This window comes from Conger conger, chromosome 4 (assembly GCF_963514075.1).
Source record: "Conger conger chromosome 4, fConCon1.1, whole genome shotgun sequence".
Classification (NCBI taxonomy): Eukaryota; Metazoa; Chordata; class Actinopteri; order Anguilliformes; family Congridae; genus Conger; species Conger conger.
Genome location: NC_083763.1, coordinates 9,375,298 through 9,399,441, shown reverse-complemented (window position 1 = coordinate 9,399,441; position 24,144 = coordinate 9,375,298). Strand labels below are relative to the sequence as shown.

General features: G+C 46.4%; 1 protein-coding gene and 1 non-coding gene across 3 annotated transcripts; one reads left to right on the top strand and one right to left on the bottom strand.

Annotated features, from left to right (window-relative positions):
• Positions 1-510: 510 nt before the first annotated feature.
• trnaa-agc (transfer RNA alanine (anticodon AGC)) lies at positions 511-583 on the top strand. Its single transcript has one exon. It is a non-coding gene; the product is annotated as a tRNA-Ala (tRNA).
• Positions 584-6,227: 5,644 nt separating this feature from the next.
• Positions 6,228-23,560, bottom strand: tm6sf2b (transmembrane 6 superfamily member 2b). 2 transcript variants are annotated; one of them, XM_061240368.1, is made up of 11 exons: positions 23,479-23,529; positions 23,063-23,162; positions 17,983-18,086; positions 15,076-15,173; positions 14,462-14,565; positions 12,620-12,702; positions 11,860-11,984; positions 11,645-11,746; positions 10,521-10,613; positions 8,997-9,116; positions 6,228-7,327 (listed from the first exon to the last, which is right to left on the bottom strand). In XM_061240368.1, the coding sequence occupies exons 2-11, from the start codon at positions 23,080-23,082 to the stop codon at positions 7,118-7,120; spliced, it is 1,059 nt and encodes a 352-aa protein (XP_061096352.1). In that variant the 5' UTR covers positions 23,083-23,162; positions 23,479-23,529; the 3' UTR covers positions 6,228-7,117. The 2 variants fall into 2 exon arrangements, with proteins under 2 accessions (XP_061096352.1, XP_061096353.1); XM_061240369.1 differs by lacking the exon at positions 23,063-23,162 and having other exon boundaries at positions 23,479-23,560.
• Positions 23,561-24,144: the final 584 nt, after the last annotated feature.

Below are 24,144 nucleotides of genomic sequence, written 5' to 3'. Positions count from 1 at the left end.
GGGCAACTGCTGACGATACCAATTGCCGAGCCTCAATCGAAAGCTGATTGCTAACTAGAGCTAGCTATATTATTAGCTATGGTGGGTTTCTCATTAAGAGGTGCAACGCAAATACACATCGCCAGTTTAATGACGCCAGCTCACAGTGTATCAGACTAATTCATATCTTGATATCGTGATGGTAAAATAGTCTTAAACCAAGTTTAACATAGCTAGCTATTTTTAAACAGTTTGCCATGTATTAGGCTAGCTGTAAGTTACTTTTGAATTTAGGATGTTAATGTTAGCTAGTGCTAACGTTAGCTACGGTAAAATAGGTAGCCAGCCGATATAAGGTATACGGAGCGAAGCCATGCTTATATATTTGCTGACAACAGAATCCACTTTATTGGTCCCAGCTAAGCATATGTTGCGAATAAACAATAACGAACATAGAAATCACCGATGTTATAAAGTTGTAACGTAATGAGGATGTATAGAAACGGAAGCTAGTATGAGTGTGTACCGCACGGGGAATTAGCTCAAATGGTAGAGCGCTCGCTTAGCATGCGAGAGGTAGCGGGATCGATGCCCGCATTCTCCAAAGCCGAATCTTTTCAGTTTTTAAATATGGTACATATTCGCCTTTGCATATATACAAATTGGCTGACTAGGTTTTGCTTTGCTCTCGTGCACATCACTTAACACCGTTTATAGCATTACAACATTGTTTTTGAAAAATGTAATGTTATATCATGATCATTTTATATGCTGAACATAATGATAATTATGTAATTATAATAAGTAGTTGCTGGTCAGGGAAACTACTTCATGGTAAGAGTTAAGATAATCTTCCTAAGGTGTTGTGTATTTAAGATTCTAAAATACCAAATCCATGATCTGCATTATGAGTCCAAATCTCTATTTTATGACAGTTTTAAATAATAGCTTTCCATTGCCTGTAATAGTTTTACATTACACTTCTTCTTTAGTTCTCACTGCCTTTTATTTTTTAAATGGACAATAAAATAACCTTGGAAACTAAAGATAAATCTGGAGGGTGCCAGAAATATTTCCTGACCAGCAGCCTTTTAAATAGCTTTATTTGTTACTTAACTGTTATATGTGGTAAAGGTTTAATGGCTGGAGTTTTAATGGCATAATACAATAGTGCTGTAAAGAGAATAGCTCCCAGTGGTATTTTACACAGAAATACAGTGTACAAACTATATATAATTCATAGAAAAAAAGGCAGCCAGCCATAGAAAGGGCAAATATTATCATTCACATTTTAAAGAAAGTTTCCAAAACCAGAATATTTTTGAACATCAAAGGACCAAGATGACCTGAAGCTGTCTGAAATGGGTTTGCTGCCATAGCTAGATCTTGATTATTACTTTGAAGCAATTTCCTTCCATGTTGGTGAAGTTATGAAGTTATAAAAATTAAGTTATAAATTGGGGTGAACACTGATTAAATGCCTAATCTGTACTTCTACTTTCAAAGCACAGCATGCTACAATAAAAATATCGTTACTTTTATCCAGAAGATTTCCTTTTTACTGTCACTGCGATTCAGGCAGAAATCGCAAATTTCAGTTTTTCTATAACAGTTCTCAACAGATGCCTAGAAGTAACCAAATCATAAATAAACCTTATTTTTTATTTTAGTTTATTGCAGCCAGTGATCATGATTTGCATGGGTAGTCTTTCTGTGGCATACTCCAAACATTGTATACTGTATTATATGTATACGGCGGCCTGTAGCGTTCCAGGGGAGGATTGTTTTCTGCTTAGTCTAATCATCTGTAAGTCACTTTGGATAAAAGCATCAGCCAAATGACATGTAACGTAATGTAATATTAAGGGATGGTGAAGTGCGGGTTATTTATCACAAATAACGTGCCCATATCCTTTGGCTACTACCTCCTATTGAATCACAAACTTCATATACAAATCTCAGGAACACGTATCCTTATGTCCCCCAATGATCAGAATACACGGCAAAATGTTCAGTGTAACATTGCCTCTGATATAGTATTTTATTACTAATAAAGTACATATGGCCCTTCCCTTGCCTCGCGCAGGAGTTTACTCGTATGAACTCTGTTATACACTGATAACTGCAGGAATGGCAGCTCTATAATCTTACAGTAACAGAAATGCATTTCGATTCTCTCATCTATATGGGAAAATGCTTTTTTCTGCTTATTTCCACAAATAAGTTTTTCCGATTTCATTTCTAAATTGGATAGTTTCCTGCCTCAAGATTGATGTGGTAGGATATTTGAGATTTTCTTATTTTTAAATGGCAAAGAAGAAATTCTGACATTGATTTTGTCACGTAGAGACCTTTACCTAGTTTTGTGGAGTTCTACCCTGCATACAGACCCATCCACAAAGCCTCTCTTATACTTAATATCATACTTATTACATGTCATTAGGCTGACGCTTTTATCCAAAGTGACTTACAGTTGATTAGACTAAGCAGGAGACAATCCTCCCCTGGAGCAATGCAGGTTTAAGGGGCTTGCACACGGGCCCAACGGCTGTGCAGATCTTATTGTGGCTACACTGGGGATCGAGCCACCAACCTTGAGTGTCCCAGTCATGTACCTTAACCACTACGCTACACGCCCCTTCATACTAAATATTTATCACCAGGCAGACCATGGTGATTCATGTGGCGTCTTGTTTTTAAACCGTGTTTTCGACCCGGCTGTCTCCTAACACAGGGCAAGGTAGAGGGGAAGTCCGGCAGGGAAAACCAAGCCCTGCTCGGGTCTAACAGCGCTGTTCCTCTGTGCTTTCACTGTATATTACCCTTGTCTCTCGGTGCCGTATTTCCTGGAGATTTTGTGAGAGCTTCACCACCAGCCTGCTACACGGTGATCCTCCACAGGGCAGTGTTCACCCCGTGTCCCACAGGGACGGACAGGATCCAGAGCAATCGCCAGCCTGAGACGGAGGAATCACGGCCAAAAACTCTCGTTCCCCTGAGGTTTTTATCTCTCTCCCCTTAAGGGGATTTATCTTCTCTACTCTCTACCTCCATTTACTCAGCCCTGACATTACAGGATTGGCCAGGACATGATGCGATAGGATATGATTGGATTAGATACGAGATGAGAGGATAATGATTGAATAGGATAGGAGATGATATGATTGGACAGGACAGGATTGTTTTTCATTCATTATTTCCCTGTAACGCTTCCTAGGTGTCACTCTGTGCAAATCCCCTTTGCATGGACACAATATTAAACAAATGAGTGATCCATTTTACAATGCCGTTTCATGGAATTACGCAGTCTGCACAGGGCATAATTCAAGGTAGTACTGCAGTTCCATTTCAATAATGGTTTGTGCTTGGGATATATCTTTATTCCACCTGCCAAAGGCATTTATGTGTTTACACAAGGCTTTTTGAAAATGCACTTTAAAATACCATATTCCAAATCAAAGTACCTTTGATTTCAGTCCCTTAGAGTGTCCACTGAAGGATGAGTTGACAAACCTCTGTCCCAAGGCGTTCTGTTTGCACACATTTCTGAAAGAAGCTGCAAATATGAAAGGCCTGGAGAACCATTCTGTTATAATAAAGAGTGAAACAATAAGACCACTGGAGCACGTAACATCAGAGAGAACGCAAAACCCTGTGTGGACCATTGTGACTGAGAATAAGGACGGCTTTCTCTCAGTAATGAGCAGTTATGAGAACTGGAGTGCCATTTCGAGTCAGGTTAATGTGCCTCATCCTTTTACACTCACACTTATTATGATGGGTATAATATAATGAAATTAAACCATAACTTTGGTTTGTCTGGAGAGAGGTAAACGTGTAAACATTGGTGTTCCTTTCGAGTCACGGTAGTTGGCTTTAAGTGACATTTTAATCCGAATTGACAGGAACTGCGCTGGCAGAAAAATTATCCTTCGAAGCAGCGCTGTGCAATTATTTAGACTCCAGGCACTTAAACTGCCTTCTGCCTTTCACACTTCTGCCTCCGCAGAAAAACCTTGAAACCCGAATTATAGTTTTCTTTTGCCTGATCATAATCCATTGTCACAGCAATGACAGAATAGATGTTAGCCACTGAAACTGTAATTGCATTTTCCTCCCTAAGTTGCCGAATTAAACCCTGTTTACAAACATATAGGGAAAATAGGGGGTGGAGCCATGACATGTTATGACATGTTGACATGTTACAACCGTGATTATAGCTTGTTGACATGTATACAGTAATAAGCCTTCATAAGGGTAGCCGTGTCATTAAAGGTTGTCTACAAATATGATAGACATGGGAAAATAAGGGGTGGATATACACAATAATTCTGCAGAAATTCTGAGCCATGACATGTCATGACAGGTTGATATGTTACAACTGTGATTATAGCCTTTTGACATGTGCACATTAATAAGCCTTCATAACGGTAGCCGTGTCATTAAAGGTTAAGTATAACCCTGTCTGCAAATGTGATACAGACATGGAAAAATAAGGGGTGGACACACACAATAGTTCTGCAGAAATTCTGAGCCTTGAAATGTTATGACATGTTATAACTCTTGATTATAGCTTGTTGACATGTTGTACATGAATAGGTAGCCCCGTCATTAAAAGTGGCTTGTGTGTAAGAGGTGTCCATGGTTGCCGGAATAAGGACAGACACTGCGCGGAGTGTGTGAAGGGTGAGTGCTGACACTGTGGAGAGCGCAGCGGGCAGGGAAATGAGAACCGGCCCCTGGCAGCGGGCAGGCCGGGGCCGCGTGCGGGGGGTCCCCCGGGGGGCCCGCAGAAACCCGGAGCTGAACGCGTCAGGGCTGGAGGGGCTGTGTGTGGGGCTCCGGCCTGATTCAGGATGTCTGTCACACTCCGCGCGCTGTTAGCATGTGCGTTGCGGGCGCTACACATTGGTACACGTCAGCACCGGGGGTGAAAAAGATGCTGAGACGGAATTTGGCCGGGGGCTCTGATGCCTGTGTATCCTGTGATGATTCAGCTCATTCCGGGACAGGCACAGACATTTCGGAATGACGGATGTTCAGTTATTGAATTTTTTAAATGTATGATTGGAATCGATATACTGTACAATGTCATGATATTGGCATTTAAGATGAGACGCGTTTGCTCTCAACTGTTGAGAATGTGCTGGATAAAAAATAACTTGTTTTAGTCATCTAGATATGAATATTTAATTATGTATTCGTGCAGTACATTATTCCATTTTCAGTTTTAGATATCACTAACAAATGTCTGTAACTGTTTCACTCATTAGCCAGGCAGGCCAGATCAAGCAACGCACTGTTGATATAATTTATAACATTGCAACGGAAATCTTAACTGGAATTATTTCATTTCAAATGTACTCATTTTTCTTTTGGACTTAAAATGAAGTTTTCATAAGGATACATTATGCCATTATATAATGGCATTATTCCTGTAGCATTAATAACAGTATGAATGTCTTGTGTACACGTACTGCAGATTGTATAAATTATATTTACTGTACTGTATGAATAAAAGTGTCCCTAGAGGGATGAATAAAAACATTTGTATACTTTTGCATTACAAATTCCCTGACCTAGACTGATTTTCTGATAAATAATTGAATAAATAAATGCATACATAAATACATAATGGCGGTTGGTTTGATAACTCAGTGCACATTCCTTCACATTAGTGAAAACATCACTCAAATGTGTGAAGACATTTTGGGCTAATATAAGGTTAATAATTCTACAGTAGCTATCTATATGAGTTCCATTCTGAACTGCTAGGAGGGCACACAACATATCTTGTAGGTTTAGATATGTATGATAGTGTGAGTTCTAGTAGGGCCTAGAATATTCCCCGCACACAGCAAACAGAATTCATGGGTTAGGGGATCAATGTCCACCAGTTATCCATTGACCGCAATATGGCAGAAAGCCTCAGAAACGGGAGACCTTTCGCCCTCTCAATATGCTGAACAATGGGAAAACCTGACAGCAGTAGTCTCCTTAGGGCTCCACTGTGAACTTTGTGAACTTTGTGTTTAAGAAACAGACAGACGCCGGTGGACGCTCAGTGGTTGTTACCAGGTTCTTTATTTCGCGGCGGCAGGTGGGGAAGGCAGGGTCTCACCAGGGCACCTGTACAGGGGATGTTAAGTTTTCATTGCAAGTGGAGGATCAGCACGGCTCACTGAACGTACTCTTCCAGACTGTGAAAAGGACTCGCAAGGCCTGCTCGGATTCACTGGCGCAGGCTAACGCTAACATACGCCGACTGCCAACTGTTCGGCAATCTGCGCTTTTCAAGGTGCGAGCTATGACAGCGCGCATCTTTACACCCACGACTCGGAATTTACTGACTCATTCACTAATCGGTCTCCGCATAAGTGGAGTCCCAGCTAATCGTCCTCTCCACAGAAAATTCCTTCGACGCGGCCGTCGTCTAGTGAAGTGACAGCTTTCGGCAGATGGCTGAATTCTATCTTCCTGTAGTGAAATGATCAAAAGATGAGTGGCATGGCTGCTTGGGGTTGTCTTCGCCAGGTGCTGTTGTACTGTAACTGTGGACCACGGACATCGTTCGTTAGTAGCGGCATATACGTCTACGGTTTGTGTTGACAGTGCACTTATTCCAGTACTCAAGTCTATTGTTTTGATTCGTCAGCGCGGTACCAAAATGCCTCCGCTTTAGTCAATTATCGCCAATCAAGACTGCTGCCGCTGTATCAATATTAGCCTTGCGGCTTAAAGAGGTTCTACTGATTCAGAAGTCGGGAGACTGCGCTAATTGGATCGCAGAATCGGAAGGGGGGGAGAGGGGGGTTAGCATCGTTAGCGCATCGCTCGGAGCAGAGCTCAGGCAGAGTGCGCCCGCAGGAGTCGAAGTGTGCCTGTTAGTCCAAGCAGGGGCATAGTTTTAAAGTTTATAGGTGTTTTTATAGCTCGGTCTCAGACATTGGGTCAGAGACGTAGAGTGTGTAGGCCGGAGCAGAGCGAGATCACAGTCTAATGAACGGGCTGTTGGCGGCTGGATTGCTGTGTTATGCTGACACATGGTCGGCCATTTTGACTCCTGCGCCCCGATTGGTGGAGTGTACACGGACGTGGTTGTTACGGAGGAGATGCTGTCCCACGTGGCGCGGCGAGCTCAGTTGTACTTCTTCTCGTGATTGGCCTTCCCCTCGGGCTCCGCCTTCATGAAGAAGGCGGGGCTGCGTGTGCACCGCCAGGCCAGAAGCAGGGGGACCGCCAGATACGCCAGGTTGAGCCCCATGACGGGCTTCCACATCTCCGCCGGGATCCGGTACTGGAGAGCGGTCCGGGAATGCTGGGATGCTCCGATGTGGGACCACTGGCACTGGTGACGGAGATAGAGATTTATTTATTTATTTTTTTTAATAGCAAAGAAGGTACAAATTAACAATATGTTGCAGGCTAATTTTATGTACCTATAGGGTACCACCCCAGCGAAAAGCATTTGTACCTTTTTAGGCACTTTATTACTGAGAGTGCAGGGTAGGCTGACTGCGCACACATGCTCATTTACAGCAACAACCCCCCCCCCCCCCCCCCCTCCCCTCCATCCCAGTAGCCTAACCTGCATGTGTTTGGATTGTGGGAGAAAACTGTACTTGGAGGAACCCACACAGGCACAGGGTGAACACGACCCCGGTCAGAATTGGGACCCTTCCTGTTGTGAGGCGACAGTGTTCCCCACTGCACCCCCGTGTCACCGGGCGGAGAGGCTGAAGAGGCAGACGTCAGGCGGACAGACGTGACGTTCTGCAGACGTTAAGCCCCGCTGACGCAGTGGCACATGTGCGGGATTAGGGAGGCGGTACTTGGGCTCAGAGATTAAGCAGCCTGAGCTCAGACATGCCACCGTACGCCCGGGCTTTTGGACCAAAACCTGCTTTTGTGATTATTGTTTTTTTTGGGGGTTTTTTTCTGTTGTAGATGATTTGTGTCAGGTGGAGTGCGGAATGGGGCCCTAAGTCCCAGGGCTGAGGGGGGCTCCAGTGTGCTACAGTATAGCAATGCACTCACAGAGGGGCTCCTGTGTGCTACAGTATAGCAGTGCACTCACAGGGGGGCTCCTGTGTGCTACAGTATAGCAGTGCACTCACAGAGGGGCTCCTGTGTGCTACAGTATAGCAGTGCACTCACAGGGGGGCTCCTGTGTGCTACAGTATAGCAGTGCACTCACAGGGGGGCTCCTGTGTGCTACAGTATAGCAGTGCACTCACAGAGGGGCTCGAGTGTGCTACAGTATAGCAGTGCACTCACAGAGGGGCTCGAGTGTGCTACAGTATAGCAGTGCACTCACAGAGGGGCTCCTATGTGCTACAGTATAGCAATGCACTCACAGAGGGGCTCGAGTGTGCTACAGTCACAGTAGTGCACTCACAGGGGGCTCGAGTGTACTACAGTATAGCAGTGATCTCACAGGTGCACGCATTGCCCATGCAGGGCACGTCTCACAGAGCGGAGATTCATTTGTTTAAAGACGGCGTCTGATTTCACTTCGTCCCCCCCAGCAGAATTCATTACGAGCTGCAAGCCGTTCTACCACACTGTCTTTCGGGGGGTGGTCTTTCATTCCAGAATCCAGAGTCCTGGGTCACACACCCCCCCCCCCCACGCCCTGCTAAAAACCGAGACGGGCCGTGGAGGGAATCTTTAAACAGGTCTTTGAGTAGAGGAGCCGGCTTGAACACTTGTTCTGCAGCTGCTGGTAAAGTAATTCAGGTAATAATCTGTATGCGGCACAAAGCGGGCAGACGGAGCGACGCCGGTGTTTTATAATGAACAGGGAGGGAGGGAGGCCAGCGCTTCGCTGAATCGTGTTATAAATGCGCCGCAGACATCGTGGCTTATTGCCCAGTCCAGGTAGTGACACCGCGTGGGGAAAATAGATAGCCTAATATATTGCACCGCGCAGTGTCCTTCCTGGAACACCGCCCCACGCCCGTCTCCCAGGCGACCGCCGTTCGGTGACCCGCTGCGATAATTACACCCCAGGTTACCTGAGCCATGGCCCCGGCGAAGTACACGGTCCAGTCCAGCATCCAGACGCAGCCCGGCGTCCACAGCCCGTAGGCGAAGGCAGCCAGCAGGGGCGTGGCATAGAACAGGAAGATGAGCATCTGCGGCGGGAAACGCATCGCGGTCAAATCGTGTCGAAATGTGTCATCCGTCACGATACAGTTCACAGAATCCTGCGGCCAACCTACACTGGGTCTGATCTTTCGCTTGATCCCGTAGGGGAATCTTTTTTTTAGTTCTGGATGGAACTCTCTGTCATAGGGGTGAGAACTCCCAGACGAAGAACCACTTTGCTCGACACAAAACCCTTAACTTGTTTAGGTTCTTCCATGGAATCACAGGGTTCCTATTGGAACCATTTTTGTAAGGGTCGGCCTCCAAAAAACAGGGCTATAGGGAAACCCCCCAGGGGCATATTTGCCATTTGACAGAATGACCCAGCCACAGAGGGCACCCCCCCTGTAGCCAGCTCAGGCACTTCCCTGGACATCCCACCACACCAACACGACCGCTTAGCAGTGATAGTCACAAGCACAGCTGCCAACAGCCGCACAGGACATGCATCCAACATTACATGCTTTTATCCAAAGCAGCTTACAACCTTCCACATCACATTCAAGCAACTTTGCTACTAGGCTATAGGCTGCCTGAACACGTTTAAAACTACTTTTGGGCAGTTTGCCGTTTGCCTGTTTGAATTGTGATGTACCACAAGTATTGGGATTTTAAATGTTTAACATGTTGACCCACGTGGAAGCTGTAGTAACAGGTGAATACTGTCATCAATAACCCCTCTATCACAGTTACACGACTGGAATGTTCTTAACTGGACATTCTAATGATGATGTAACAATCACTACTGACAAGCGAAAGCAGTGTTCTAGAACTCCGACTTAGAATTCTGATAAAAAGCATTCCAGAAGGCCTCCTCTTCACAGGGTTCATTATTAAAATGGCTGGTGTTGAGCAGAAGAGCCCTGATCGCACTCCGCGGCGCCCGGTTGATGGAGCACTCCAGGCTCAGGGGAAGGATTAGCTTATCAAGCACCCACTGCCCCGCTCCGAGCCTGATCGATGGCACGCCACTCCGCCCCGGCTCAAGCTGCGACAAGGACTTTTGATAACCTATCGACTCGGACCGAAAAACAAAGCAAAACAGCGCCAAACTCCAAACAAAGGCCCGGGTCGAGCCAGCCAGTCTCAGTCTCGTTGTCAGGCTTTTTATTTTTTTTACAAGAAGAAGAAAGGGCTGTACGGCATCAGGCTATTATCCCTTCATTGCGCAGTAATAATGAAAAATTATATTTTCATCAGGGTGGCGGAGCCGGTCGCCGTGGAGACTGGCAGGGCCTGGAGGCAGCTCCGAGCAGGGGCCCGGGAAGGGCAGTAATAACTGGGCTGCTGAAAATTAAACGCGTCAGATGGGTTCCTCCGCTGGAAGGGGCTGCTCTGGGGGCGGCTCGGCCTGAGCTTCAGAAGCCGAACGGGGGTCAGGCCGTCCTCACCATGACCTTGGGGTAGCCCACCGGGTCCTTCAGATACGGCTCGTACTTGCTAATGTAGGTGAAGCAGGTCTCCAGAGGGCAATCAAGAACCACCTGAATGGAGAGAGAGAGAGAGAGAGAGAAAGAGAGAGGGAAATTGGCTTGAGGTCCCCCATTGGGATTAAAACCTGGCAGTCTAAAATCAGAGAGAAAAGGGATGGGTTTCTCGCTTTTATTCGGGTTTTATTCTATATGTGGTCTCGTGGAGCAATGCCAGCAAATACCGTTCTGTGTTTAACTTCACCATGACAGAGTTTCCTCCAGTGTAATAAGGACCAAAGGTGCACCATTAAAAATGAAAAAGTTCTTCGACTCGCGAACAGTCTGCCCTCTTTTCCTGTCATTGCATTATTCATACTGGTAGAGGAGAACGGGAAGAGACGGGATCACAGCTCAGAAGGTGCCCCGGCAGGGGGTTAGAACCCCTGTCCACGTGGAGGAGACCGTTCTACCAGTCAGCCACTCTAAGGACTGTGCACCCAGAACACTACTGAGAGTGGATTTTACAGTGAACATTTTGTACGGATATCATTGTGTGCATGTACCCAAGCAAAGCTGAAATTACACAGTAAAATAAATATACACTGTTATTTAAACTCGAGCGGAGTGCAAATGAGTCCAATATGTACTCATTACTACGGATTAATTGAATACTGAATATTTTACCGTGCACAGAGGGGTCTAATGCAAGGAAAGCCCACTGCCCACGGATACATTTTCTGTGACCCCCTTATTAAAATCCAGAACAAACATTGTGACGCATGCCCAGAATTGGGTCCAAGCCCACTGTTGGGGGGCCATTAATGCAGGATGCGGGTTTTGCGGTCAGATATTTGGGGGTGGTACATTACATTACATTATTGGCATTTGGCAGACGCTCTTATCCAGAGCGACGTATAGTTGATTAGTCTAAGCAGGAGACAATCCCCCCTGGAGCAATGCATGGTTAAGGGCCTTGCTCAAGGGCCCAACGGCTGTGCGGATCTTATTGTGGCTACACCGGGATTGGAGCCACCGACCTTGCGTGTCCCAGTCATTTACCTTAACCACTACGCTACAGGCCGCACCACGCGCCTGGTACTCACCAGGCCCCTGAAGAGGGAGAAGCCGACGGCCCCCAGCAGGGAGAGGATCAGGAGCAGGTCGAGGGGCCGCAGGAGCAGGTTTCTCTTCTGGGCGCGCTCGATCTGGGACACACAGGGAGAGGGGCGCTGAGAGGAGCCTGAGGCCCTGTGAGGTGTGGCTGAATGCTGGTCCTGACAGGCTGAAGGAGTACTGCTCTACCCCTGCTCTGGCTCACCCTTCCTGGGGAGACGGCCGGCAGCTCCCTCGGTCTGCGGAACAGGGCGATCGCACCCCCGACGGGAACCAGCAGGAAGGGCATGTTGAGCCAGAAAGCCGGGCGGATCTCCGATCCGTATTTACCTGAAAAAAGGCGACGGTTCAGCCGTCGGAGCGGGGAGACGGATGTTTACACACCGGGGTGAAGCAGTCCGATCAGTAAGCTTTCCCGGCACTGACACTGATGCATGGACAAGGGGACATTTACCCTGGGAGGACATTCATTTCACACAGAGACAGCGGACGTGATGAAATAACCCCAGTGTAAACTACATTATCCCACGTGAAAAAGTATAAAGCAGTGTACTACTTCAGCATACTAATTTTCCTCATGGGATAAGGCCTTTGCGAAGTGTTCATGAGAATTTTGGGTGAGTGCAAGGATTACTTGAACACATCTGGAGGTTTGTTGTAGGCAGCATCCCCGCAGTGTCATTGGGTGATGAAGTTCTTTGTTTTCTCCCGAGTTAACAGTGACACGCAGACCTGGGGGCGGACGGAGTTCAGTCCTGGAGCTACATCACTGCGGCACTGCGGAGGGCCTGAGACAGATGCGCGGGGAACGGGCCCGCCGGATCGTGCGCTGCTTTATAACCGAAACCGCACGAGCCGCCGGTCCGTTCTGCCTGCAGCCCACGCACCAGAGCCTCTTCAAGCGGCCCCAGCAGATGTTCTATCGATCGCTTTGCATTATGGGAAGGGGGAGGCGGCTGTCTCACCGAGGACGATGCCTGGCACGAAGATCACCATGTTGGCGAAGAGGGACCCCGCCCAGAAAATGGCCACCGTCCGGTACGGCTTCCTGCGGAGAGACGGTTAATCACACTCGCCCGTCAGTCCCGTTCAGCCACCGGCCGCCCACCCGCCCCCTCCCGTTTAACGTTTTACGCCCAGAGTCTGCAGACGTGATGCAGGCTTGTTGGGCGTCCTGTTGAATTACTGAAATAATGAATCATTCATAATCAGCGGTGAACAAGAGACAATGGATGCAAAGAATTACCGTTAGAACGGTAATTAATAATCAAGCTCTGCGAATTACGAGTGGCCCGTCAACAGCTGTGTCCCTTCCTCTTAATTGTACCCGCTGTTACATCACAGTCTGCGCATTTCATATCAAACCACCCAACGTGACTTCAAGTGAAAATAAATTACCGGATTATGTTCCATATTCTTCTGTTCATACCGAACAGAACGGTGCTCATTTTTAATTTTGGTATTAGCTGTTCTCTCCCTCCCCTGCTTGTAGAAAGCAGGGCCGCATTCAGCCCTGACAGAACATAGTAAAACGTTTATGTAAACGGAAGCGGTGGGGCGTTGAAGATCCTGCTGCGAGCCGTGGGAGGACTGACTGACGGAGGTACGGTTTGGCCCCTGTGGCGTCTGAGAAGGCCGTTCGGGGTTTAAAGCACAGGCCAGGGGTCGGCAACCCTGGTCCTGGAGAGCCGCAGGGTGTGCTGGCTTTCGTTGTTACTTGGCATTAATTGATCAATGAAAGCCGTTGATTACACAGTTAACTCACCTCACCTGGTTTCTTGGGTCTGAATCGGTTGCTTATTTTAAGGTGGAGACGAAAGCCAGCACACCCTGCGGCTCTCCAGGACCAGGGTTGCCGACCCCTGGCACAGGCCTACGTTATTATTGATTCGGGCCACACGACTGCCACACCCGCCAAACGGGAGCAAACGTACCTCAAAGCCTGAAAGAAAAACATTTAATGGGAAGCAACATACGGTTCAATACAGAAACCTTAGCAAACCGTTTTCCGATTGAACGCGTCGGTTTGCCCGCCGTGTGCAACAGGATGTTTCAACGCGCCTCTGTTTCTGTTTTAATAAACATTTCGTTAAGTTTTGTGGGGGCGGAACGAGGCCGAGGCAGCAGTGTTGCTGCAGGTGTTGTCTGTGCCGTTCCCGCGCCCACCGGTAAGAGCGTTTCTCCGGTCTCCTGGGGACAGCTGTGTTTGCTTGTTATTCGTTCCAACTCGCCTCCAATTAATTAAATTTGATCAAGCTTTTAATTGAACACTGAGTCGGATTCTGTCATCGCTGTAACTTTTCTGTAGACAAAATGTCTTCTCGGAGCAACAGAACGTCTGCAAATAAAAAGATTAAATGCTTTCTTTCTATTGTTTTGTAAATATCTATCCAGCAAATGAATATGGAGTTAGTGCTTCGGTGGAGCTTAATTCATTTTTCATTGCCCAGGACCCTTAAAGATTCCAGTCTTAATTAAGTTAAAGACATTTACCATTTATTTGAATAAATTATGAGAAGCTCGTTAAGAAGAATAAATGAAATACCTTAACATCCTCTAAAGGCAAACGCACTCCCAACTACACATTTATTCTGCAATGAACTTAAAACCGATAACTGTCATCCGATGCTAATCCATCGCCATTATTTATGAGGAAGCTCAATTATGCCTCATTCATTTCATAAAACATTCATAGAGGGAGAATATCCGGGGCCAGACTCGAAAAACAAAGCTCCTGTTGAACCGAAATGAGCGTGAAGGATGATAAGTTGAAAGACGTGACGTGGAGAGGGGAGAGGTGCACCTACTCCTTCCTCATGCGCCGCACCATGAGCAGGTACAGGAAGAAGTGCATGACGCCGTCCCAGTAGCACATCATGATGGCGTAGGCCGTGCCCAAATACGGTTCCCCCTGCGGCAGAAACGCAAGGTCATCAACCCCGCCCGCCCGCACGGTGAGGCCAGCAACATTAAGAGAGGCTACGCAGGAAAAATACCCAGTGTTAATTCAGCTGTAACATAGTGCACACAACAGGGACCATTATGTAATGCAGATAAAGTTGTCAGAGCACTAAAAATGCGCGCACTCAGAAAAATGGGTCTGACCTTAAATGCAAAAATGTATTCTTACATAAAAAGTACAAACAACGTGCGTGTGTCTTCATCAGGTTTGTTTTGCGGGGTACTCTGTAGGACTCTGTGTACTCTGTAGGAACATTTTACTGTGTAGGCTATGGATCAGAAGATGCACCACTCTAGAACAGGGCTGAATCACCAGGCTTCGGTGCAGTGAGACCGCGTGAGTGTCGACTGCTTCCATCAGCACTGCCAAACTGACCCCGCCATCACCCCAGGAGGAAGGGTCTGGGTCAAGAGGGACCCTCCCTCACGGTACTAGCCCTGACCTCTCCTCCGCGCTCACCGTAGTCCGGTAGAACTCCATGAACCCGGAGGCGTATCCATCGTACTCCAGGGCGCTGGTGAGGTCAATGATGCAAGTGAAGGAAAACTCCGCGAATACTGGAGGGAAAACACAGGCAGTTAGTCACCGACAATCTGCCAAGAACGGCGCTAATTAGCATCCGGATAATTAATGTCATTTTTTCCACGGCCTGCCAATACTGACAGGCTCATTTTAAGGAAAGAATGGCCTCTTTAATAAATCACCACAATGCCCTGTCAACTTAGCTCTCGCTGCATGTTTTCCATCCATCCCTGGCTAATGACGAATTAGCCTGATCTCTTACATCACTAATCACTAATACCCTACGTAACACCGGCTCGTCTCAAGACTGAGGGCTCTGAGCCGCTCGGAGGTCTAAAACTGTTTCACAACTAGGCTTTCGGGAGGAGATGGAATTAGCGCGCTCAGTTCCCAGAGAGAAGCGCAGGGCCTTCCTACACCTTAATAACCACATCTGCTGAGCCTGCCCGTGCCCTTGAAGAACAGTGGGAACAGCTCCGACTAAGATCGTTTTTTTGGAGAACTGTCAGGGCCGTGACTGGCGCTTCCGTGCAGGCGCTGCAGACAACACCACCGCAATAACCGCAGAAAAGTTAACCCTCTGTGGCTACGGCGACCTCTCTCTCCGCCTCCTTCTTCATATAACGCCGTTCGCTCCAGCCGGCTATTGATTTCCCCGGCTGCGGGAAGAGATAACGATGTCCGCGAGCTGGAGCGGGTTGAGGGAGGTTTATACCGGGGGCTGCGGGCTGCGTGTCCCCGTGGTTACGCGCTCAAAGGGCGCTCAATGTCAGAGAACGCCCCGGGGGTCGCGGGCCAAGAGGTCCGGGAGGGCGAGTAGAGCGCGGCGCGGGAGGGATGAGAGGAGGAAGGTCCCCGCAGAGCCGAGACCGGGACCGGCGGTACGGCATCACGACGCGACCTCGCTCCGCGCGTGCGTTTCCGTTTAAAGATATTTTTTTGGCCTTTTTCACCTTTATTGGACAGTATACAGTATAGAGAGACAGGAAGAATGGGAGCGAGAGAGAGGGGAAGACATGCGACAAATGTCGGACGGTCGGATTCGAACCGCCGACGTCGGGGCTCGCAATGAGCATGCGGTCAGTGCTCTACAGGCTGCGCCACCGAGACACCCTTCCGTTTAAAGGGAGCTGGCCGCGGTCGGCGGCTGTTTCCCCCTCATCACACACGTCACAGCGAGCGCACGGCGCGGGGAAACGCCGCTTCTTCCGCCTCCTGGTGCGGCTCTTTCTTTTCTCCATCGCTAACGTCTGGACGGACGTTCTCATCGTCCTTGCAGCGCCTCCTCGGAGTATCAGGCGGATCGGCGATGCCGGCATTCAGACCACGACACAGCATCAACACCCCCCCCCCCACCCCGTGTCTGCTGACAGATATAGGGGCTGATTGGGCCACACACACGCTCTTTCCCCACCTGCCCGTGACCTTGTAATCCCCTGGTTAAGCTTACCCGCCAAACAGGTACTGTAAAATAGAGGGATTATTGTCTCCGCTGTTATATTGGGGGCGAGGTGGAGTTTTGACCTCTGGGGCTCGATGCGGCCTGGAGATAGAGCCTTGGATGTTGGAATATATTGTCAAATAAATGTCTACGGAACATTACATGGCTTATCCAGAGCGACGTACAGTTGATTAGACTAATCAGAACACCCAACGGCTGCGCAGATCTTATTGTGGCTACACCGGGATTCAAACCACCAACCTTGCGGGTCCCAGTCATGTACCTTAACCACTACGCTACAGGCTGCCCTGATAGAGGAACAAAATGCCTCTCTAATTCACAGACATTGACTGTGGTTCCAATTCACAACTACTAATTTACAATACATAATTACATTATTGTCATTTGGCAGACACTCTTATCCAGAGCGACGTACAGTTGATTAGACTAAGCAGGAGACAATCCTCCCCTGGAGCAATGCAGGGTTAAGGGCCTTGCTCAAGGGCTCAATGGCTGTGCGGATCTTATTGTGGCTAGACCGTTGATCAAACCACCGACCTTGGGTGTCCCAGTCATTTACCTTAACCGCTACGCTACAGACCGCTACAGACAGCTACAGGCCTAGTCATTTGACTAATGCTTTTAGCCAGATTTATAGTATGTAACATAGTACGCATCTATGAGAGGTATAGGTGGCAAGGTTACAGCCATCTAAAGGCTACCATCAAGGTGCATGGCTCAAGGAAGTTTGATGGCAGATGTTTTAGCTTTTAGTGTGTTGTGATTTTAGTTTGTTCAGTAAACCAGAATACTTTCTTTAAAAGCATACATGAAACTGACATTGTTCTAGTATTAAGGAAATACAGTACAAAAAACTGAGCTTAGCTGCCATTCTTTCTAAGAACAAAGAGTTAATGTGCTGCCGGCTTTATTTACACCACTATAATGCCAGGCAAGGCAGATTTACTATGCTCCTGATTCGAATAAGCAGCTTTCAGACCAGTCAATGGACAATGAAAGCAATTCAGAAGTAGCCATGAACCAGGAGGACTGTGGTGATTTAGACGGAAGCAAAAAAAAACATATTCAATGCACAACAGTGGGAATTTCAGTAGGCTAAGAGCTTCTATTGAATAACTTTTTTTTCCTGTAAAGTTTTAGTTACACATTTGAAATTTGACAGAGGTAAAAGGACTCTCAAGGGACAATTATCAGTGGATGCACAAAGCAGTGTTCAAACAGAAGTGTTCTTCACAGCAAGAAACTCTTGCATAAAAAATGTAAATGAGAGAGCTTCAAGGAGGGATTTGTTTTTCTTTATAGGCTATCAGCAGTCTGTTAGTTTCGGTTAGCGCCGTGGCGGGGTGTGTTGTTTTCTCCAAATGAAACTTAAGAGGACGTACCGTAGAACAGGAGGTCTTTGGGCGGCTTCTGACGGACCGCGAGAAACACTAGGAGAAACACCGCCACCAGCACCGCCACTCCGATCTCCAGGATGACAAAGGGCCTTTAAAAAAAACAAGACAGAGCGAGGAGCAATCAGCGAAAAAAATCATATTCACTGAATTATTTCGCTGTACTATTTAAAAAGTAATTTCCATCATATTTTCTGCCTCATTTTCTTTTCTAATTAGTTCTTGTCTCGGTTTTTGTGTCTCCTCTCCGCGACGCCAAATTAATGAGCAGTAATGAATGGGTAGGCAGAAGCAATGATAATTATCACAGCACCGGGAGCACCAGTGAAGGTGCGGGAGAAGAAAGACTGTGGGGAGTATAAGCAGGCGGCTACGTGTAGGCTACGCCGCTACCGCAAAAACCCCGGTAGCGGCATTGTTGTTCTTTTAAAGGCAAAACCGTATGAAAGGTGTATTTTATATAAACGATTGGCAGTTAGTAGACACTCCAGAACAACTCACGAAAGCTCGCACATAAACTCCCGGGCAATGAACAGAACCGTTGCCAAGCCGTATGTGTCAGAAACAATAGTAGAAGTCGATATAGAAAACCTATAGCATAATGATAAGTGCTACAGTAGGTGTGAGAGACAAATTGAGGATGTGTTGCTTTAAGGAGAAGTGTTTTAGGGTATGGTGTTATACTTAGGTAAAGCTATTATCAGTGCTCAGAGTTCAATGTTAGCTCAGCCAGGAGACAGTGCAAACAGCATCCTTTTAGAAACGAGACGCCTGGCCGCGCCAATTTAGGGACCTCTCGGTTTTTATTTATGGCGGCTGGCAGCGCGGGAGGCAGTCTGTTCCTGCTGCAGCGCTCCTCTCTTAGTGCCTGTCCTGTGTGTGTGTGTGTGTGTGAGAGAGAGAGAGTGTGTTTGAGTGTATCTATGTGTGTGTGAGAGAGAGTGTGTGTGTGTGTCTGTGAGGGAGAGTGTGTATGTGAGTGTGAGTGAGTGTGTGTGTGTGTGTGTGTGTGTGTATGTGAGTGTAAGAGAGAGAGTGTGTGTATGTGTGTGTGAGAGAGAGATTGTGTGTGAGTGTGTGTGCCTGTGTGTGTGTGTGTGTAAGAGAGAGTGCGTGTGTCTGTGCGTGTGTGTGTCTGTGAGTGTGTGTGTTTGTGAGAGAGAGTGTGTGTGTGTCTGTGTTTGTGTGTATGTGTGTATGTATGTATGTGTGTGAGAGAGTGTGTGTGTGTGTGTGTGTGTGTAAGAGAGAGAGTGCGTGTGTGTGTGTGTGTGTGTGTGTGCGTGAGAGAGTGTGTGTGTGTGTGTAAGAGAGAGAGTGTGTGTCTGTGCGTGTGTGTGTGTGCGTGAGAGAGTGTGTGTGTGTGTGTGTGTGTGAGAGAGAGAGTGTGCGTGTGTGTGTGTGTGTGTGAGGGAGTGCATGTGAGTGTGAGTGAGTGTGTGTGTGTGTGTGTGGGGGGGCACTCTGCATCCCCTGTAGCCTGCATTGGCCCGGACCTTGTTCTCCCTGCTGTGCGTGAGCCAGGGGGGGCTCTCTCTCTGCACAGAGCATCAGAATCTGCCAAAATCAGAGCTGCTTCACATCCCCGGCAGCAAAAGTGCAGGATCAGCCCAGCTACAGAGGGGTGCTCCTGTTTCCCAGACAACAGCCCCCCCTCCCCATATCCACCACCACCACCACTCCCCATCCATCACCGGGACCCGGGTAGGAGACAGGCTCTAGGCTCGGCGTGTGGGGGGTCACAACTCAGCGCACTGCTCGGCGGTCAAATAAGGCCACGTTATTTCCAGATTAAAGACAACATTTGTTTGCGCGTGCCTTTTTCGATGCGAGCGGTCTCACCGCTCCCAGAATACACCGCACACAAATTAGAAAAGAGAATTCCGCTACGCCAAAGGGCCGCTTTATAGCCGTATCTCAAAAGCACTGACTAAGATTTATGCGCACAATACTGTTGGTTTGCAAAAACAGCCAAACGCAATGCACGGTAGCGTGTCAGCAGCCATTCATCAGACTCTCCCTGCAGCCAGTATTGATGCTGAGTGCCCGTGTCCATAAAGCCCCAAGTGCCCCGCCAACTCATGACCTAACGCTGGGCAGATCAGCATTGAGACGTGGCGCTGTTGTTATAAAAATGACAGACACTCCTCCTACAGTGATTTCTTATTAAGTCTGAAGGATGCTATACTCCTGTGAAAGATTTACTATGGGTGCTCAGGTGTGCAGAAAAGCAGGTAGTTCTCAACAGCGGTGTCCTCTTCCAATAATTGTGATCACATAACTGCTCTCAGCAAATAAGTAAACATTGGCTAATATGGTATAATGGGGATCTGTGTGTGCTGTGCAGCACTGTGCTTGAATAATACTAACCATTTGCCTATTTTATATTTTATGCTAATTTGGCACTGGACAATGGCTAACAATAATGTATTGTTTCCTAACTGGAACTAAGAAGAATTTGTTGTTTCTTTAATAATTCAGCTTTGTCTTTGTTTAGCTGATCTTTTGTCCTTGCCCAAACGTCTCTCTCCCCCTCTCTCTCTCTCGCTCTCTCTCTCTCTCTCCCCCCCTCTTCTATTACACTGCTGGTTGCAGTATTCTCAAAGGTGCAAGAATATCACTAAACCGTAAACTGGCTCCTCTCCTTCCTCATTTTCTGGGATGTAAGATTGCTGCCAACTTTGGACACGGGACAGGGATTCTGTGTGTGTGTGTGTGTGTGTGTGTGTGTGTGTGCGTGTGTTAGTGTGTGTGTGTGTGTGTGTGTGTGAGAGAGAGAGAGAGAGAGAGAGAGAGAGAGAGAGAGAGATGGAGCGATAGCATGCGTGTGTGTGCGTATGTTATGACCTCGGGGTCTCCACTGAAGAGGTACACTGAAAATCAAACAACACAAGGACCCCATAACCTCTACTGCAAATGAGAGGCACTACTGGAGAAATTGCTGTCCTGAGTCTATCACGTCTGATTCTTCTCCCACAACCATATGAGCTATGACGACTGGAGTATCCCTTTTACATGCACACAGAAAACCAGAGAGATTCCAACTGTTGGAGAACTCCTCAGAGTCTATCAGGAAAAGCTATAATTTGTATGAGGGGTGGTGTCCAATTTCACTATCATTATAAACAATAATAATAATACTATTAATAATAATAATATGGTTGGCATTTATAAAGCGCCTTTACCCAAAGCGTCGTTATTATTATTATTAACTAAAGGGACAATTTCTCCAAAACGGTCCGTAGGCAAATTATTCATTTCAACATTCGCCACAATTCGTCAATGCACTGATGTATGTTTCGATTGTTGTTGACATGAGATGCTAGTGCCCCCTAGCGGTAATGAAAACTAAACGGTTCAACTTTCCCAGTCCCAATTCTATGAAACAGTAGCCGACAGTGTGCGCGTGTCATCCCAGGACCGTTCTCAATCACTATAATAATGAACATGGTTAAGTCGTTAAAATGTAATTACTGAAGAAAGAGTGCAATTATCAAGGATGCAGAAGTAACACGTCAACTTCGACGCCAGTTCTAGCAAATGATGTAAAGACTTACTCTTGAAAAGCTGGAACGTTGTTCATGGTATGTAGTACTGCAAGAGCCGACAGAGAGAATAGGAAAATACATATTTCCTGTGGTAGACCCATCGCCGCTAAATGGGCAAATATTTTACCAGTCAGCAGTCGGTTGGTGGATCGATACGGTTTACTAACACAGCATAAAAAACGAATTAAAAGTGGAAAATAAAATAAAGACTAATAACTCAAGAGCAAAATTCAGTTGTGTGGTGGTGTGCGGCTTCTTCGTTGGTCCCGGGCAGGCAAAGTGGCTCGCTAATTCCCAGACCTAAAATATCCCTCGCGACAAGATTGAGAAATATCCCTAATTCCAGATTCCATACGGCTTTGCCTTTGAAATCCATAGCCATGTTAGCCTCATATGTTGCTTGGTTGGGGCGAAACTTGGTTTAAGTGGCAATGGCCATTGGCTAAGTCGAAGCAGGTGCACTAACAACTATTGAAAAGGCATACGTCATCCCAGTATGTTGGGAGAATAATCTTACCGAATTATTGTTCCCTTCAAAGTAAATCTAATGTTCAATCAGCGACTTATAATTAGTAGCCTACTAACTATAGCACAGAATTAACGGAAAAACTGACGGGGGAAAACCATGGAGCCTTTTTTGGGCAAGTTACGTACAGTAGATCCTAAAGCGTGTTTGTGACATATTTATATAATTCGTATTAACACTGGCCTAGTTTTGCAATGCTTCTCAGACAGCTTAGTGGCATTTTACTAATTGGTCGATTCCATACAATTTTGAAGATTAATTCACAAGTTTTTATTCTATAATGAAATAAAAAATGTAGGCCTACTATTTTCAGCAGACGACCCACCATAAACATGTCGCTGTAATATAGCAAGTGTAGCTTAGTTGTACTCATTAATCGCGAAGAGGTTATGTGTAGTGCCTACAGTTCTATCTCCAAGTACGAATGTAGGTTTTAATCATATTTCAAAATATATTTTAAAACTCTAAACATATTTCATTAAGTTCCTGTGTAAAAATAATTAGGGGAAGGACGCGACACATCATATGGCCTGTAGCTCATAGGCTAATGATGATCCCAATCGCTTGTATCCGAAAACATTTAAATTAATTGTGTAATAACACAACATAATGACAGGAACAATCCAGCACAACAATTATTTCAGTTTTCCCACCTCTTAAAGTGTGGCCTGTGCCTAATGGCGCTCAGTGTACATACAAACTAGATAGTTCTAGCACCGTGTCCATCCTGGTCTTGAACACGTTTCTGCCTCTACTACAGGACCTGGTAAGCTATTGCACTGGTAAGCTATTGCACACAGTGAGATAATTATTGTTAATTTCCATCTATGCTCCTCATTCTACTTACTCAACCTGAGGAATATCTTGTAGTTCACTTTGATAATACATTTTATGAATTTAAAAGAACAAATCGCGAACAAATTCTTGGCAAAACAAATTTTGGGACTGATGCATGATCTACTTACTTAAATCCTTTACATTATTTAGGACTTACTTAAATCCTTGGTGGAGCATAGGTCATCCCTGTGACCTGTATCCCACTCTGTTTTGGGCCATTACTTCCAGATTCTTCCAGGAATTAATCATTCTGAACTCTGCCGGGAAATTTGGGTGGGGGAGGAAGTAGCTTTTAATCGTATCACCATTTAAGTGATAAGGGTGTTTCAATTTTCTCCTGTTTCAGACTCCAATACAGTAGGTGGCAGTATGCACCTTTAAATCGGAAATTAGCCTTCCCTATTACATCCACTGAATAAGATGCTAGCACAGCTGGATGCTACATACGAGCAGGCTAAAGTGACAAATCTTTCTTCATATAACAGCACTTGATTATTTACGTATTCTGTCTCAGAAAATGAACGCCGCTGCGCATTGTATGTATTTAAATTGTACATGGATACACAAACTCACCACCTGCCGAATGAGTCAGGAGAACGACCTCACATCTGTGCAGAAGGCCGCCGACCCTTTCTTAACTACATGCCGATGCACAAAAGTCCCATATACAAAATGGCCCCTTGCCCTCGGATTTTTTCAGATGGAAATCTCTCACTGGCCAGCCTGAAGTATTTCCAGAAAATCTCCTTTCCGGTCGGTTTGGGGAGTGTATCACTCGCCCCCTGAGATGTCTCGCTGATTGCATTGTGGACATCCATCTATAAGATTAATGTTAAATTACATGCCGAATGGGACAAACTCGGATCCCGATTTACTTTTATAACAAGTATTGGAAATTGACCTTGACTGGAAAATGACCTTGACCTACAGTATTAGAAATGGACCTACAATTTGTATTGAAAAATAAATGGGAAAATCATTTAGATTTTGAACAGAATTTTGTAACATATTGTTGTGACTTGTGCAGTGCTGTCTTTTACAGCTTTTGATGGTGACATGGAGGCTATAATTGTGCATGTCATCCAAAAGTGTTTCAATATATTTTATTTTGAGATGCCTGTTGAAAATTGTTCTGCAGTTTATTTCTGCACTGTTGATCTGGAAATGTACAGCATATCAAGTCATGTTATACTCCGCATGTGCAGTACACACACCAAAACCTTCACTTTCATTCTTTTA